General features: G+C 37.2%; 1 protein-coding gene and 1 long non-coding RNA gene across 3 annotated transcripts; both read right to left on the bottom strand.

Annotated features, from left to right (window-relative positions):
* Nucleotides 1-341: 341 nt before the first annotated feature.
* On the bottom strand, nucleotides 342-10012 carry LOC115770537 (protein phosphatase 1 regulatory subunit 3B). Its single transcript, XM_030715841.1, has 6 exons — nucleotides 9726-10012; nucleotides 9312-9480; nucleotides 6710-7078; nucleotides 2249-2455; nucleotides 1877-2189; nucleotides 342-1818 (listed from the first exon to the last, which is right to left on the bottom strand). Exons 2-6 carry the CDS (start codon nucleotides 9401-9403, stop codon nucleotides 1642-1644), a joined length of 1158 nt encoding a protein of 385 aa, XP_030571701.1. The 5' UTR covers nucleotides 9404-9480; nucleotides 9726-10012; the 3' UTR covers nucleotides 342-1641.
* Nucleotides 10013-10070: 58 nt separating this feature from the next.
* LOC115770538 lies at nucleotides 10071-17718 on the bottom strand. Of its 2 annotated transcripts, none has more exons than XR_004018864.1 (4): nucleotides 17516-17718; nucleotides 15225-15529; nucleotides 14926-15001; nucleotides 10071-13787 (listed from the first exon to the last, which is right to left on the bottom strand). It is a non-coding gene; the product is annotated as an uncharacterized LOC115770538 (long non-coding RNA). The 2 variants fall into 2 exon arrangements; XR_004018863.1 differs by lacking the exon at nucleotides 10071-13787 and adding an exon at nucleotides 13872-14851.
* Between the last annotated feature and the right edge of the window lie 495 nt (nucleotides 17719-18213).

Raw genomic sequence — 18213 nt, 5'->3', positions numbered from 1 at the left:
AAGACCAAGCCTCAAAGCATAAATAACTGGAGCCCCAATCATTGCATTCATCCAACCATATTTGGATGATGTCAATTTTGGGTACAGGTCAACTCTAGCCCGCTTTTTGTAGTTGAAAGTACTTATGTATGGCTAGCAATACTTTCGGTACTTCGGGCATTTTGCAAATAAGAAATTGAAGTCACCTGAACGAACAATTTAATTAAGTTATATCGATTTTTCCAATTTGCCATTTCCTCAAAGTGGGAGATAGCAAAAAATGGTAGCCAATGCAAAAGTTATACTCAACGTTGCATTAAATTATTCAAAAATCAAGGAATGTTTTCACAAATATGTATATATATATATTTAATTTATATTTATGATCAATGAGAAAAATAATGTAACATATTGGCTCGTTGTATCATAATTTCACTGCGTACATGTTGGGTTGCAATTGGCATCTGTTAAAAACTAAATAAATCATTAAGTTTTGGATAAGAAAATTAGTTTTCTCGCCGGCTACTGAGAAGCGGGGAAAGGCTCTTACAAATAAATAACCTCTAAGCACTAAAGCTAAATCTTTACAAAACTAAACGCATAGGTAATGTATAAATGTATTTAACAGGCAATTTTCTGGTTTATGAATTATCTATATATGTATTTTATGTACAAATTGCTTAAGGCTAAGTTTCAAAGTCGGGTTCAGACGCATACAAACAGTTAGAGACATAGAGCTTTTATTTAATGTGATGTTTTCTATTATATGTATATATGTATATTTGTTTTGTATGGTATTATTTTGTATTTCAGGACGTGTTTCTCCATAACAAGCCATTTCAGTCTTAGAGTTTCAAATAACGAAAAAAAAATAATTAACAAAAAAGTCCTATAAAATGTTTCATGCAAAACTTAATGACTAAATTTTCATATATTCGTTAGAATTTGATTTACTTCTGTTTCTTTATTTGCATATAAAGACAATTTCGAAACAATGGTTTGCTAGGATAACGCACGCTTTCGTTTGTAGTTTTTGTTATGTTCTTTCAGTTGTTTTTTTTTTCGTTTGTTTTTTTACATTTATTTTAATTTGCGCTGTTTTGTTTTTTAAACTAATATCAGTTATATGGTAGACAATCACACAGGCATACAGGTAAACATAAAATACACAAAATAAAAAATTGATATTGATATCATTACACAATCAAACATACTACGAAACTTTTAAGGGATATGTATATGGGTATAAGTATATGATCTTGAATTTGAAATGAGCTAGTTTTTATAAAACTCAATTTTGCTTAGAGGTAAAAGTAGTTTCTGTTTGATTGTACGTAGAGAAAACTTCAAGTCAATGGCACCTTTCGAATTTGTACCAAGTTCTGGTTTAAAAAAATAAAGTCTGTTCGTCTGTTTTGTTGACGGTATGGTAAAAATTATGAGTTCCCCACCCAGCCCATAATTCATTTCATAATATTTGTATTGCTCGGCGCCAATTCTAGGATGGGTTGCTGTTTGGTTCAGATGGAAATCAATTCCACTTAGAAGTGTACACGCGGAAGGATCTGAATCGATCCCAATATCCGATTATCCAGCCACAGACCTGTTTAGCTATACAGTTAGCTTGACCTTCTTCAATTCTATATTCATATAACATAAATTCTACCAATATGGCGTATTGGACTCCTGAGTCCCGTTATTCTGCTGTTGGACTTTGGCAAGTGCATCGGTTAGGGTGGATCGCATTTGCTGGCTGGAGTTACGGGTTTGACCTTTATCATAGGGCGACAGGGCGTTGTAGTAGAAGGGAGAACGTTTGCTGATTGTATAGTTTTTGCCCTGCGAAGAGAATTCCAGTTATAATTTAAATAATAAGGATCCAATAGCTGCAACTCACATCATTATTGTCCCAGAATTCGTTTTCATTTGTACGATAGCATATGCAGAACTCCAAACGCTTGGAGGATGGGGGCAGCGTGATCTTAAATGAGAATGTATCGAAGACGACGTGTGCACAGGTGGCAGGACCATAGGCCCTGGCAAATGTACAAAATATGTCCTGTTGGCTTTTCCAATCGTCCCAGGTGACGCGCACAATGACTTCCTTTTGAAAATCAATATTCCGAACCTTGATGGTGCCAACCACAATCGATTCCTCATCCTTGACAATGACATTCTCCAGTGAGACAAAGTCACTTTCAATCTTTTGCCTGTCCACAGATATTTGGATTATTTTATGCCTTTTAATTGCAAATAGTTTGTAACCTACCTAAATGTCAAATAATCGGATGCTGGCTGCTTAAAGTCCACAGTCCACTGATCTGGCGGATGCGGACTGACCAGTCCTTGTGTAATTTGTTCCAAGAACTTCATGCTCCAGTAAGGGGGCACATTCGAAGGTTCGGACATGACGCGCACCTCCGTCAGCGATAGACCCTCGTCATCCGCAAAGATCACATGCTTTTTGCGCAAACGACTGCAAGAGAGATCGAGAGAGAAAATTAAGAGAATAAGTATAGATGTTATATTGAATTGTTCTTAAATGTTGCACTAAATGAAAGCTGGCGCAACAAATAGACTGCATTTTGGCCTTGAACCTGGCCTTATCAGCTCTCGTGTCTTGGACCCCCTGTCTTTATGCAACGGTCACGAAGTCAAGTATCATTTAGGATTTTTATATGGTAGCTTTAAGTTTATGGGCTTGTTATTTGTATTTAATATTGAAACTGCGCCATTGCATTTTTATATGTTTTATTTTTAGCAAATCGATGTTTAAATTTGACAAAAATAAAATGAATAGAAAATGTCAATTGAGGAATTTTGGTTTCATTTTGATCCGCCTTGGCAGGTAACGACACTAATCGGAAGCTGTCGCCACCAATTGCCAGTAAATTGGCACTTAAACATTTGTTCTTTCCCTATTTAAACCAAAAGTCATTTAAGTTTATACCGAGTGACAGCCTTGTGTACATAACTATTAACAATTTTTGCGTTCTTTCCGAGGATATAGATATAGAGATTTTTTGCACATATCGAAATATTTTGGATTTTTGCGTCACATTCATTTTTGGGGGCGCATATACCCCAACAAAGTGGGGGCAAAATGTTTGTATACTTTGTGCTATTTCGGTATCCACGTACCATTTTCATTTCAGGCCAAAATATAATGTATGCCCGATGATTTGTGGCCGGGGGGAGAGACAGAGAGAGAGAGAGAGACTCTTGAAAGTGTCTACTTTCTAGTATGTATTTGCTTTATTTATTTATTTTCTTTCACTCGGAAGATTTTTAACGATTTTCGAATGTAAATAAGACACGCCCTTTTTAAAAAGACTAGACATATAATAAATATCAATACAGATGATAAACAATTCCAAAATGATATATCCAACAACATTTTAGGAATGTAGACTAGAGTTATACAACTGTTCTATATATAAATATCTATAGAGACTCATATTGAAAAAATGCATGTCTATCGGAATGATAAGATTAAAGTTTATCAAGCAATTTGTTAGGGGCTTGTTTTATTTTCTTGGTTCACAATAAAAAGGAAAGAAAAGGAAATAAAAATATAGCAGTTGATTTAACTCAGATATTTGCAGCGACAGGCCCCATAGAATTAAAAGAAATTGGCTGACGTGAGGAAACACATTTCATATAATATGGCGAAAAACAATTATTTTCTCAATATTTTTCAATTTAATGAATAGCAAACACAGAGAGCGATTGAGTTATATGGGAAGAATATGTTTTGAGTGTGTGAATGTGTGTGTACTTTCTACTATAAACGTGGCCAACAATTGTGGCTATTTGCTAAGTTGGCTCAGTTTATTAGCCCGACGCCAATATCAAACAGCCGGCTGGCTGGCTGGCTGACTGGCTGGCTGGCTGGTTGCCGATGATCACGCGTTGAAGGCGTGTGCAATCGACGCTGCATTTTCTTTAACAGGTTTCTACGTTTTTTTCATTCGACAATCTGACGATCGTCCGATCGTGTGTGGGGCTTAGATCAGGTCTCGTTTCGTACGCGTTTTCCTGCGCTCGAATGTTGCTTGTGTCAACTGTTGAATTTGTGGCTATCAGGCTGTCGCATATAAAATTTACATAGTTTTTCAGTTTTCCATGCATTTGGTGGCTTGTTCCAGCATGGGGGCCTTTATAGGCCAGCTCGGCTTGAGGAAGTGTCGAAACAAGTTTACATTCCTTTCCTTGTTTTTTGTATCTTTTTCTTGATTTCTTGACTGCACTCATTTAAATAAATGCACGTATGTGCATTAACCGAAAAAATATATATGGTATATGGCGAATGGGTCCGGTTTAAAGGCAGGCACACAAAATTAACAGGCCCATAATTTACACGTGTGTATTTAATATGCAGTGCACATAATGGTGTGAAAGAAACAAGTTTCGAAAAGGGATTACAAAAGCACTTTAACGCACGAATTGATTAGCTACATATGCTTATTTATGGCTATAATCTTTATAGACTTTTATTTCCTATCGTAAGACTAGAGTCAACAATCCTTAGGTCTACTACTTATATGTTCTCATGCGCCTTGACCTTGTCAAATATTTTTGAATGACGGTCAGTTTGGCGACCTTTACAGACAGCCTTGTGCGTGTGCGTCTTTAATTGTCTTTAATCTGATAATTTTGACAAGGTGGTTCCGTCTTTGTACTCTCCTTTCGCAAATAGCACATAGTTTGCAAAGCACACAGACACAATATTAGCCCCCAATATTGCCCCCACGCATTTTTTATGTGCGTGGGCCACTTTTGGCGACATCTAATAATTAGTCCAACTCACATGCTACGACTTATATATGTGTGCCCCAGTATTACAATATAAATAAAATAAAAAGTGTACAGATTTCGGTTTTGAGTGCGACAACATTAAGAAATCTTTACAGCTTCCAAGCACATCTCTACACGTGATGGGCGCATGCACAATCTGTCTATAAATATTCACCGAATATGTAGCTTTTACATGCATATGTAATTTATAGATTATGTATGTGTATTTATTTATACATTGAGTTGACTTGCCTTTGGATTTTTTAATATATATTTTTTATATATAACCGACAAAAACCGACACAACACAATTATCACATGCTGAGTTTGAAAATTCTGGCGTCTATTTAGTGGCCTTGGCGTGACCTGGTACGCTGTCTGGGATCTTGTCGGCTTGTGGGGAATAATTAAGAGTTTGACATGCTTTGGTGACATACATATACTACAAGGCAGGAAGTCAGATTGTGATTGATAAATGACAGCGTAATTGCTGACTGAAATTAACGGAAAATGAAAAGAATTCTCAAAAATTCATTTTTTAGAAATTGTTAATACTATAATTCACACTCTCTGAAAGGCCAGGTTTTGAAATCGCGATGTATTTAACATTCTTACAGTTCTAGACAGCTATTCTGCAAGTTTGAAGTTAGTTCGTTAACAAACAGTTGACTTACTTGCGATGGGAGACAGGTATGGTGTGTATGTAATTAAGTATTTCTCTAAATATCTAACCATTACTTGTATTTCTCTTGAGAAAATTCATTAGTAAGATATGTAAATCGAATGGGAATTGAACGATATAAATTCTTGATTGATGATTGTCCCCCGATACCAGAAATCGTAACAGCTAGAGCATTATCTCGAGAACTATGCGAGTTATCATATTTATAATAATAATATAACTAATATTTGTACATCATTCTGACAGGGTATTGCCTCGTCGTGCAGTAGTAAACAGAAATAATGCAATACGCAACCGCAAGCACACACTCGCACACACACATGCACATCGTCTTACGAAATAGTGTGTGTCTGGTTTACATTGATAATAGCTATGGGTGTGTGTGTGTGTGTGTTTTAAACGTATATCGCAATCGCTTTTAGGCGTATCAGATGGTGGATAGCCTCGTCTAGAGATTGCTTAACCAAAAATAGTGTATTTTTAATGTGCACTCGCACTGATCTCTGTTGTCTCGTCGGGCTGCACTTTCCATTTTATATTTAAAGGCATTTTTTAAAATGCCAAATTCAAGTGCAGCGAACAAAGGAATCAAGCAAACAAATCTGGTGAGCAGCTCGAGCTTATGCAAATATTTCGAAGATAAGATAAACAAATAATAAAAACATTTTAAGAATATAAGGCACATATAGCTTATGTAGCGTGGCGATGGAGAAATGGTCAGATTTTTAAACTGGCTCTTCCAATATATAAAAAAATGTATATGCATATATAAATTTATTATATGTATTTGTTTTTGTTTAGCTCATGCAATTTTATATACGGTATACTATTTTTTACGTCTGCCCCCGTGACATGTGTTCGCTATGACGTCTAGAAAAACTTAACGACTGCCAAAAGAAATGTTTGGATTTGGATGTGTAGTTGTTTTTTCTTGATATCTGGCCAAATTTGGTTCAAATGTACCGAAAATGGGAAGTTTCTGAAGTTGTTTTCTTTAACTTAGCGATCTCTCAAACTTGCAGTCAGCGTTAAAGTTCTTCGTTCGCTTTCTATTTAACCTATTGGATTTCACTTTTAATCAATCCCACACCTCAGACCCAGTCAACCACACCATATGTAGTTCAATTTGTGGCTGTGGTCACCAAATGACGGCGGCGCCAGTGCCACCTCTGATTGACGTCAAATTGATAGCGGTTTGTTGCGAACCACTCGGTTTACACTTATGCAAGTGCCCCTCCCCTGACAGCTTACCTTTGCTCGCAGGTAGCAAATCCATTTGAATCACTGCTGCTGTTGCTGCTGCTGTCTGTCACATCGTCATGCTCCGTGGGTGCAGCATCCGTGGAGGCGATGCTGAAGCTTTGGTTGCTCTTGTGCAGGCAGGATTTGCGGCTGAGGCACGATTTGGGCTGTGTTTGCAGCAGCGGGGCAGAGACCATGCGCTCCAAATAGCTGCGGCCGGAGCGACTGCCAACGCCAAGGGGCGTGCCACCAGTCTTGGCGGGCAGATGCTGACCCTGGGCAGCATTGGATGCGTTGTTGACCATCGCTTTGGAGGCCAGAGTTACCGCTTGAGGACGGCAATAACGCGAGGCTATGGTATTGGGTTCGTCATTGTAGCTGTAAGCAGGCCAAAGATTAAGAATCTCACATGAGTATGTACGAGCATATAATAGAATAGTATATAGTATATTGTATATAGTATGTGCCACATTTCGGTATGGCTCTTAAATAATCTGCGCATTATGAAAGCAATCGTACGAGGGGACATGCGGCGCTCACGTTTACTTTCTTTTTATCAGCCTGATAAGGTTGTCTTTATTCTGGGTCTGTCTTTTATTTCTGTGAGATAATACGCGGCATGTACTCGGCATGGCATTGTTCGGCTGCCGTATTATGGGCAGGGCATGTACTATCTATAAAGAAATAGCGCCAGGCTTCTGGCATTGATAAGCGCAGAACTTGTTGAATCTATTACGCACGACCTCTGCACTTGATTTGAATAGTAATCCATGGGATGGGTATTCGTATTTATGTATGTATTCACAATTGTTTGGGTCTCTTTCAATTGTGATTCATCATGGCGTACTATTTTTGGAAAGACCATGAGACAGAGACAGAGAACAACTGTTTGCAATTTTTCTATTTCGCTGATTCATATCAAAAATTGTTGTTTTTGGCTAGACACAGGAAAACTATAAAGTCAATGTCTGATAAGCCCACTTTTTTCCCCCATTATTTATTGGGCTAACGCAAAAACTAAAGGGAAATCTATTTGCCTAGCTCTTTAAAGAGTCCCAAGTTATTTAGTGCTTAAGAGTGACGAGTTAAAGAATCAAAACAACTAAAATGTCAAGTAACCAAATTCCTTGTGAATATTAAACGTGTGGCCAGTATTTAAATCACGTGAATTTATCGTTTTTTATAGCTGACCAAATATTTTAGTATAATTTCTATTTTTATTCATACCTATGCATATTTGAAGTAATAATTTTGAAATTTTTGTTTTGCTAAGTCTAAAATAAAGAAATTTATTTTTAGTTTAAACTTGTTGTGTTATACATATTCCAATGTTTTCTGATTAATGCACTAAAGCTGCAAATAAGCCTCACACACGAGGATCCGGGCATGATTTATATCAATTGCGTCAACAGACCTCGAGCAGACTCCCCGACCCAACTTTCCTTATTAATATTGCCCCCAAACCGAAAAGTTTGTTTCATTTTTCAAGCGCCACGCGCAAATTTGTCGCCGTCAGCGTCATTTGCCGTACTCGTGCTCGTGTCCGGCAAAAGAGACACCCGTCCGGGTAGCCGCTCTCTAAGACTTTGCGAAAGTTTGTTTTGATTATTCGAACGCCTTGATCTTGAATGCTTTCAAATTCTGTTGTCAACCAGAGATTTAGACATATTTTTAGTGTGTGCCTCATTGTTGTGCATATGTGCAAATGTGTGTGCATATCAACATACTTCTGCAAGCACCGAAGCCCTTAACCCCTTTAATTCTGCCGCAATATCTTATGACAAAAGCAAAATTGCTTCCGTCCTCAGTTAAACTTATATCAATATTTATCCTACTAACAGTCGGAGACTGACAGGCAAACATGGATATTTACAATAAACATACTTATAATGCAATTGCGTTCATTGTTTGTATAATGTTTTTTTGAACTAACCTACATATGGAGTGTGTTTTGTAATACCTTAAATTTATGACTTGAAATTGTGAGAATTGAAAAAAATAGCCCTGATATTCTTTTCTTGAGTTACGACTTGAAAGCTATAAAATAATATATTATCGAATACAACTAAGCAAGATATTGGCTGTTATTTCATTGTCTTTTGTTTTAACAGCCGTTATCGATGTCATAATTGATATCAGACTTTTACCTATTCATTATATAATATGACTTATAAGCAAATTTACACGATAAGTACAATAATATAATTAATCAGCACTTCTTTAAGGAGCATTATAAAACGAACTTGTTTTGTTTTCTGTTACTAAAACACGTAGGCGTCTCTTTAGGAGTATATCAGAAAATACTCTCTGCTATCAAATGATAAGAGAAATTCCAGAATTTCTTTTTTATTCGATAAGAATGCCTAAGACGTGACTTAAGCTTGAAGTTGGAGAAAGTATACAAAGCTTAAGGAATTAATTTGAGTTTTCACTAGTCTCTTTACGAAAAATAAATTCAATAAATAAATGAATAATAAAATAGATAATAAAAAACAATTGAATTTTGATTCGTTGCCGAAAGTCGCATATTCAATTAAATTCAATTAGCATTGAGTAGATTCACTGCCCCCAATTTGGGTTTGTAGTATTCAAAAATGATTTTCGAACTTACTTTAATGTTTGACGCTGATGTCCGCTCATGTAGTCCGCTAGGAAACTAACGGGTGGACTGTGACTGAATATGGGTGGACTGTGTGAAATCATTTTATAGGCTGTCGTTTCTCTATAGATCTCAAACAAGGAACTACGATTGATGTTGCTGTTGTAATTAGCAGCAGGGCCTGTAAAATTGGAAGAAGAGAAAAATATTGATAGAGTGAGCAAAATGGCTTGGATTTAAACGAAGCGTAAATTATTTTAATTGGAATTAACTATAAACAAAATGCTTGAATGCAAATGTTTATAAAATGATTCGAATTATGGATTGTAATGGAAAATGATTATAAAAAGCAATATTTGTACATATACACATTCATTTTGTTTACGTTTATTTGAGTTGAATATTAGCTTTTGCTAAGAAACTTACCGTTTGTGGGTATATGACTTTGTTGTGTTTCTCGTCTTAGCTCTTTCTCTCTTTCTTGCTCGCCTTATACTCTCCGTTTCTATCTTTCAATCTCTGTGTATTAAGGAACTTTACTGGTATCACTTTATTTATTTATTTTTGCCCAACTTTCTTAGAGATTTTCTTTCATATGTGCATCACGCGCGATGTTCGTGGGGCTTGGCAACGCGCGTCAGACAATGAAATTTGTTGTGTAAAAATTAATATTTAAATTTTAAACACAAGCACACACAATTTTTTTGGCAGCACCGCACAAAACAAAACGACGAGCACCAAAACGAATTAACAATAATTTAATATTATTGATTTATATTCCTTTTTCTTTTACAAATAAAAATTCGCGCGTTTTTTCTTTTCTTTTCTTCTTTTGTGGTTATATATGATTTGATGTTATTTTTAGTATTTTGCTTTAACGACACGAATAATTAGGACCGCATCGCGTTTTGTTGTTGCCTGTTGCAATCCGGCTGTGAGTACCGTTCGCCTCGACGACTCAGAGACGAATAAACTGTCGCTGCTACAGCAACTCGCCGTCAAGACTGCTAACGGCCAACCCAACGACTCAGGCCACCACCAGCCACAGTCCGCACGAACCCAGAGAGCGGCGTTACAGTACGATCGTCGTATGGTCTGGAAGGCGCTCGCACACTCTCTCTCTCTCATCCACTCTCTGCCTCGCATTCCCTCTACGCTGAGTGTGGCTGCATTTTAATGATAGTGCAGCGATAGTTGTTGTTGGCATTCAGTTTAGTTAAGTTCGTCTGGTTTAGTTGCGATTTTCGTTAGGTTTAGATGGCGCCTCAGAGCCAAAGCCACTTAATGTGTCAGGCTGGATGGACATGATCAGCGTACGATCATTAGCGCGTGCGATCATTTTGGGCATTCGTTTTATTAATAAATGCGAATAGTCGTACAAGTATTCACACATGTATTCTATGTTTTGTCAAACAACTTTCCGTGCGATCAGCATCTACGTCTACGACTTAAGGCAGCTGATTTTGTATGCTATTTATTTATTGCATCCTTCTTATTTGCTTTAATCTTGCATCCTTAGCCATGCCCATAGAAAAAACTCACCGAACGAGTACCCACTCATTCGTTTGAGTGTCTACAACAACTTGCTGACGTCTTATGGTTCGAGTCGTTTGAGTGGTTTCTCTTTATAAGGTTTGGGGCTTATACTTAGCTGCAATCGGTAACCCAAACACCTTTACAGCCTACGCTTTTCTTTATGCAATTTATGTTTGTCATACATTGTCTTTGTCGAGTCGACAGCTCTAAATCAATTATGCTTTTGGGGGGAATTGTGTAAAAGTTGTCGCTGTGTAATCTGGTTTTTTTCATCGACTTTCTCATGCGCTACGTTTAAATTCAGCAAGCATATCGGTTGCGCTAAAGGCATGACAAGTGTTGAATTATAAAGAAATTATATCACAATTTTTATATTTAAATCAATTATCTGATCCAAGTGGGATTTAGGAGTAAAAAGCAAATCGATGTCTACGTATATAAATAAATAATTGTATTCCAACTTTTATAATATAATATTTCTATTAGCTATTAATTTATCCAATGAACCCATTAAAAATACCACATAAAGGGACTTACGAGCGTTTTCATTTGTATTACCCACATCATCAGATAGATGACGACGACAACTCTGGGAAATTGTCGACATTCTCCGCCACGCATCGTATGGGTCTGAGTGTTTTTCTTGTCTGGTGCATAGAAAGTGTGTCTGTGTGTGTGTGCCCGTGTGTGTATTTGTGTGTGGCGTGCGTGACTCGTTGACATTCAGAAATGGCGGCGTAGGTCTTAGTCGGGCCTTAGGTAGACGAGAAATGCTCTCACAATGCGTGATCTGTCTCTTATGATAATGCATTTTTGGATGAAGGGTCCAACAAGTTTGTTCAAGTGTTTCGATTGATCCGTAACCACTGTGCCACTTTCATTGGGTGGCACTTGGGTAGGGGAAATACGAGCACGCAACACACACGCTACTCCAAGTCCAAGTAACTTATTTGCTTTTGGGGCTCACAGCATCTCTCAGGCCGGTTTCAGAGTGCGCTGCGCAGATGTGCCGGCCGGCCGGCTGGTCGGCACTTGTTCACCTAGTCGCTGCTCCTTCCTGACCACCACCCGATTGCCTTGGCTAAGAGCCGGTTTAACGCTGCTTCGTTTCTGGAGTGGCTTGTCGCGTTTTTGCCGGCCACTCCATCAACATTTGCCTATATATACTATACTATATATGCACATAGACTCGACTAGCCCCCTACTCAGGGTGATCTTCCTTTCTCTCTCTCTCCACCTTGATGCTATCTTGGTGCAGTGCCCTTTGAAGCGTTGGCCATGTGCAGCAGTCACAATCCTCAGACTCGATTATGAAGCGCACTTGAAAAACTGCAAATATTTCACTAAAATATTTATATTTATGTCTTATAGCCAGCTGTCTGTCTATTTCTGTTATAATTTTCATGTGTGATCCGAGCAGCGGATGTGATGCATTATTTAATTGACGACTTTCCTTTTTTGGCTGGGTGGGATGGAACACAGATCCAGTGATAAAGTATATTATCCAAAAACTATAGCTTTCTATCAAAGTCTAGTTACGACTTATAGTGTAATCTGAACTTAAACAAGTTGGTATTTTGATCTTTGGCCGAGTGTTATGTCTATGAATGAATTTTGAAGCAGTTGTGAACCATGCAATGTTTCGCAGAACTCAAACTCACACATGGAATATGTACGAAATTGATATTTTATAATATTACAAAATTGTATCATTCGTTGAGTGCGTGAATTGCATCTAATAACTGATGTTAACACACACTTCTTCTAGGGAACAAAATCGCCACGTTTTGCCCTCGACTTTGTCATGCCTGGAAGCCAAGCCAAATGCAGTGTACAAAAATAAACGCGCAACGTCGTCTGGGATAGGGTCTGGACCCGAGAACTGGGGGGCAGCTAGTCAGCTGGGCAATAGCAACAACAAGCTGACGAAATCAGCCGAGCTGCCAATATCAGCAACATCAGCGGCGCCAAAAGTGAAAAGATTATCAGCGATTATGTACTCTATTTAGGAACAGCAAAAAATGGGCGTATCTACGACTTGTGGCTGTTTAGCTAGAAAATACTTAGCATATGCCTAGCATATATTATATAGTATTTGTAGTAGACATAAGTAAACCCGCCCGAAGGTTTAAATTTAGAAACGAGGCGTGCGACTCAGTTCTTATCAATGCAGGCGCGATCTTGATGCGCAGACTGGGACGGGGGTCGTTGTTTGGGGCGGGGGCAAGGGCAGCTGATAAACTGCGCAGCATAAACTAAACACAAAATTCATAAATATAGCTGGGTTTATTTTTGGCGGACGAAAATCATGCCGTTACTGACCTAGAGCACCTGATCGCGGCGTGATCAATTATTTGGCAACAGATCTCGCATAAAAGAGAAGAAGAAAACTGTTGCAAATTCGCTTCAATGCATAAGGGAAATGGAATATATTACAGCTAACTGCAATACATACATGCATATATATAAAAAGCCCCATACTAGAAATTGTATAACCTTATAATCATTTGAAAAATCGTTTGAAAAACTGTTATCGTTGGGTGAGGGTCAATGGAATAGGCGCTTAGAAAATGCAACCGATGATCGATTAATATATGTTGTTTTGCATCGCGTAATTTTGCCGCGTAATTTTCCATTGTAGCTCCCGCTTGAAACTTAATTATGCGATTTATTATGCAAATATAGAAATGTACGACGCGACTCTACGTCTATTTAAAGACCCAGGCCTTGTTTGTGGTTCGCCTGAAGCCGCACGAACACGAGCTGATCACGTTTTTCACTTGTGCTCGAAACCCTCGATAGAGACAGGGTGATAGAGAGAGAGAGAGAGGGGCGGAGTAGTTTGAAAATGTGAAAAACTGTTTCATTGACATCAGCGCGACGCGACGTCTGCCTGCAATTATGATAGGGCCCATTCTGGCCACTGATAAGCGGCCAACTCCTCCCAGAACTCTGTAACGAGCCGAGACCCGAAAAAAAAAATAAAAACACGAAACAAAACAAAAATCCGAAAACTCATGTTAATCAACGAGCGCATAGTTCGGCGCCTTATCAATAGACACAAACTATTAGGATTTGCTTTTTTTTGTTTTTGTTGTTGGTATTAGCCTATAATTATAGTCTGAAACGAACCAGACGAGACTAGCCACATATGTTTGCCTATATGTCTGTAATATATTTGCTTAGCTGTTGATAGTGGCGAGTCGCAAATTGAGTTTTGGGCATTTGTTTGCTTTGACATTATATTCAAGCGGCAAACAGGTTGCCGGATATTCACATAGTATTATTTTTAGTTGTCACCCAGTAACAATATTTGTTCACACTTTTTTTTCTATCCGAAATCAGTTTTGAACATCTGTTGTGGGCATTTTAATAGAGTTTTTTAATTGCACCCACAACTGAACAAAAGGTCAAAATTGAAAACTTGCTGCCAATAAATTGTGTACTATAAGTACTTTACCTATTTGCAAGCTAACAATTATTTTATTTAAATTTACTGATACAATACATTTATTATTATCATCAAAAAATAATAGGTTTTCAACACTCCAACGAAATTCCAAAAATGTGACTAAGAAATCCTATTTTTGACACATGTCGAGGGGGGATATCAAGATTCTTAATCAGTATCCGATTAGTATCTTAACTTATTTCAAATATTGTGCGAAATGTAGACATTTTAGTTGCTCGCCATTTTTAGGCATGGCTTAACCGTTTCAAATGAATAAATATTAAAATTGAAATTTAAGACATAAGTTTTTTACCCTGGTACCGACCGCGGAACATTTTAAATTTGAAAATATGCATCGAATAAAAGCAAAAGTTGAAAGCGGAGAAAAGTGTCTTAGAAACGTTTTTCGCGATTTTTCCACCGGCTTAAGCCGGTTTACTGTGCGCATCCATCACATTAGGTAACTTAGTAATAATTTCGGCTGCCTAGTTATGTTTTATCTAGAATTCATACCTATTTTTAAGCTAAATACACGCTGTAAATTTTACCAGCAACTTTATGGGACCTATACATATGTGCAAACAAAATGTATTCGTATTTATATAAATGTACAAATATGAGTTTTAATTACGTGCTCACCTGTTAATTCACACGCAACATTATTTTATCGTCATCAATCGGTAGGCGGGAGACGAACTTTTATATAATCACATCACTGAAAGAGCAGAAAAGAGATAATGTTTATTATAAGTAGTAAAACGCAGCGTGATTGCTAATCCATACTTGAATTAGAGAGAATCGAGTAGTAGAGTAATATGTGTACATACGTTTTTTGTTCAATTTAAGCTCAGCTCAACATACATACAAACAAGCATGCATACATACGATTGTAATATTGGTTACGTAAAATAAAAGATAAATATGTTCAAAATACGTACCAATCAATCTTTTCAATCTATCAACTCCTCTTTTGATAAAGCTGTCGCATCCCCCATAGTAGAAGCTGCCGTCTCCTGCATTACTTAAAGAATAGTCTCCGTGGCCTTAAGGCCACCTCCTCCTCCTCTATAGTTCGAGCTGACGTTTCGTCTATTGCTGAAGCCACCGTCCTCCATAGTAGAAGCCGTCTCCTCCTCTATTGCTGAAGCTACCGTCTTCCATAGTAGGAGCCGTCACCTCCTCTATAGCAGAAGCTGCCGACTCCTCTACAGTTGAAGTCGGCTGCTGCTTCTGAACTGACTTACTTGAATTTATGAGAATCACGTAGAAGGGCATTTTTACAAAATACGTTTATTTTGAATTTGCAGCTACGCTAGGAGTAAACTTTATCTTGTATATAAATATACATACATACAAACACACAGGCATACTCACATACATGCTCACATATGTACATGCATATGTACATGCACATACATACATACAGACATACATACATACATACATACATACATACATAAATACATACATACATACATACATACATACATACATACATACATACATACATACATACATACATACATACATACACACATACGTACGCACACACATACATACATATATACATACATACGTACATACATACATACATACATACACGCACACACATACATACATACGTACACACTTACGTACATAAACACATACATACATACATATATACATACATACATACATACACACATACAGACATATATACTTAAATACATACATTAATACATACATACATACATACATACATACATACATACATGCATACATACATACATACATACAAACATACATACATACATACATGCATACATACATACATACATACATACACACGTACATACATATAATTTAAATAGTTAAAATATATTTAAATTGTAAAATTCCATCACATAAGCTGCTATCTTGAGATGATCACCAATCAGTCAATCAGTCAGTCAGAATGATTAAAAATAATATAGAATTGTATATTACAATAGTAAATTTGTTAAATGCATATTTTCTTACAAATATACAAAAAGGAGACACATTTGTTAAGCGAATTCGATACATAAACGAAAACCCAGCATTAAATACATAACAGACCTCAAGTAGTTCCGCCTTTCTTTGAAACTAGGCATACGGGAGGAAAGGGAAATATAGCTGTGGACATTTATAAAAATTGGCAGCAACAGTTGAGATTTTCATTCCGGTTCCGGTTTATGGGACATTAACATAAAAACGAACGAGGCAACATAAAACATGTTTGAGCATCGCATTCAATGTTAAGTCCGTGCATTGCACTGCACAGATACATAGATAGAAAAGTATCTGCTGGCACTATGTAGCTGGTAGATGCTAGATGCTCGCAGAAAAACCGGGCAGTGCGTCAGACGGGTAAATTGCTTAGCCGAAAAGCGTGTCGGCAGGTGCATCGCAGAAATGTGCGAATATATATATTGCACATGATTTTAGAAATGCTCAACTTAATTTGCCAATATTCGCCTAATTTGCTTGGAGCACGCAATTTTAATTGAATTAACCTTCAACAGGAGGTTGTTCAAAGCTTGATTTGTACTATATATTTTAGAGCAAGTAATTTAGATAACACATTAATAGCTATTTACGCCTATTCAGTCAGTATGTTCGGCTCATTGAACTCTATCAGTTGATGGTCTGGCAAAAACTCAACCGCAGTTTGCGTTTAGTTTATTTACTTTAGTTATATGTATGCTTGACGAATTGATTTGTTTATTTGAATGGAAGCAAATGGCTTCGAGTCTGGAGGATTGTTTTCTTTACCATTGGGTTAAAGCGAGACGGTGTAAAAAGTAAGACTGCAAGCCGGTCTCGAGTCGAACCTGATTATGCCCGGAATGACTATTTTTTTTTTCTCACCATAAGCTGAGCATTAAGCCGGGTTGGCTGGCTTGACAACAGCCAAACCTAAACATGAACCGAACCAAGATGGTTTGGTTCAAAATGTATTGGTTTTTGATATTGTTCTATTGATAATTGCAATACTCTGAACATGAATAATTTACTAATTATGATTTAAAAAATTAAAGTTTTTACCAAATTCGATGTTGATGAAAATATGTAATATTATAAGCATTATCATCGGGTTTTGAAACTATTGAAACTATCGTTGTATCGGCCAAAATATAGAGCATATATACTCTGTAGTTCCCACTTTATTGTGCCTGACAATGCCCCTGACATTTTTAAAAACACACATTAGCCTCAAGTGGGTCACCTTTTAGCTTATCAGGGCACATTTGAGCTGATTAACATTATATGGTCGTCTTCATAAAGTCGTTTATAAATAACTACCGATACGATTGGAAATTTCAATTTTTATAATTTGTTTTCGTTGCCTTTAAAAACGAAATGAGAAGTAAAATGCAATTATAACAAGCGAATTGTGTTCTATAAACACTTTTAGACGATTGACGGATTGATCTGCGCACTTAGTCAACGGTCAACAATTAACTAAATATGTTCTATTTAAAAGCCTTTGGTCTTCTATGTGTTTACATGCGCAGTATAATGCTAAGGGTCAGCGGTCTTATCTGCAAACCGGGTTCAAAAGGAACTGTTACAAATTATATTGCAATGCAACTTTGTGACGTCAATGGAACAGACTTTATGTCTGTGATTGACAGCAACGAACATTATATCAATAGTTGTAGGTGTAGGCACTTATGGTGCATTCACAAAACGCGTGATTGTCAGGGGAAGCATATGAGATTGGCAGTTTGACTGATTGCTGATCAAGGCCTAGACCAAATCCTAAGAGCAGGGGAGCTTAATTTCACAGAGGAGATACTATGTATAAATTTAGTGGAAAACTCCTCCCCTTGTATGAAGTGTGTTTAATAATTTATGCGATTGATTATAACAAATATACTTAGTTTATTTGCGATGGCAGAGAATGTAGGCCTCTGTTCGGAG

Source organism: Drosophila novamexicana, unplaced genomic scaffold (assembly GCF_003285875.2).
Source record: "Drosophila novamexicana strain 15010-1031.04,08,12 unplaced genomic scaffold, DnovRS2.1 tig00004555-arrow-pilon, whole genome shotgun sequence".
NCBI lineage: Eukaryota > Metazoa > Arthropoda > Insecta > Diptera > Drosophilidae > Drosophila > Drosophila novamexicana.
Note: the sequence above shows the minus strand (reverse complement) of the source record. Positions and strands in the feature narration are given on the sequence as shown.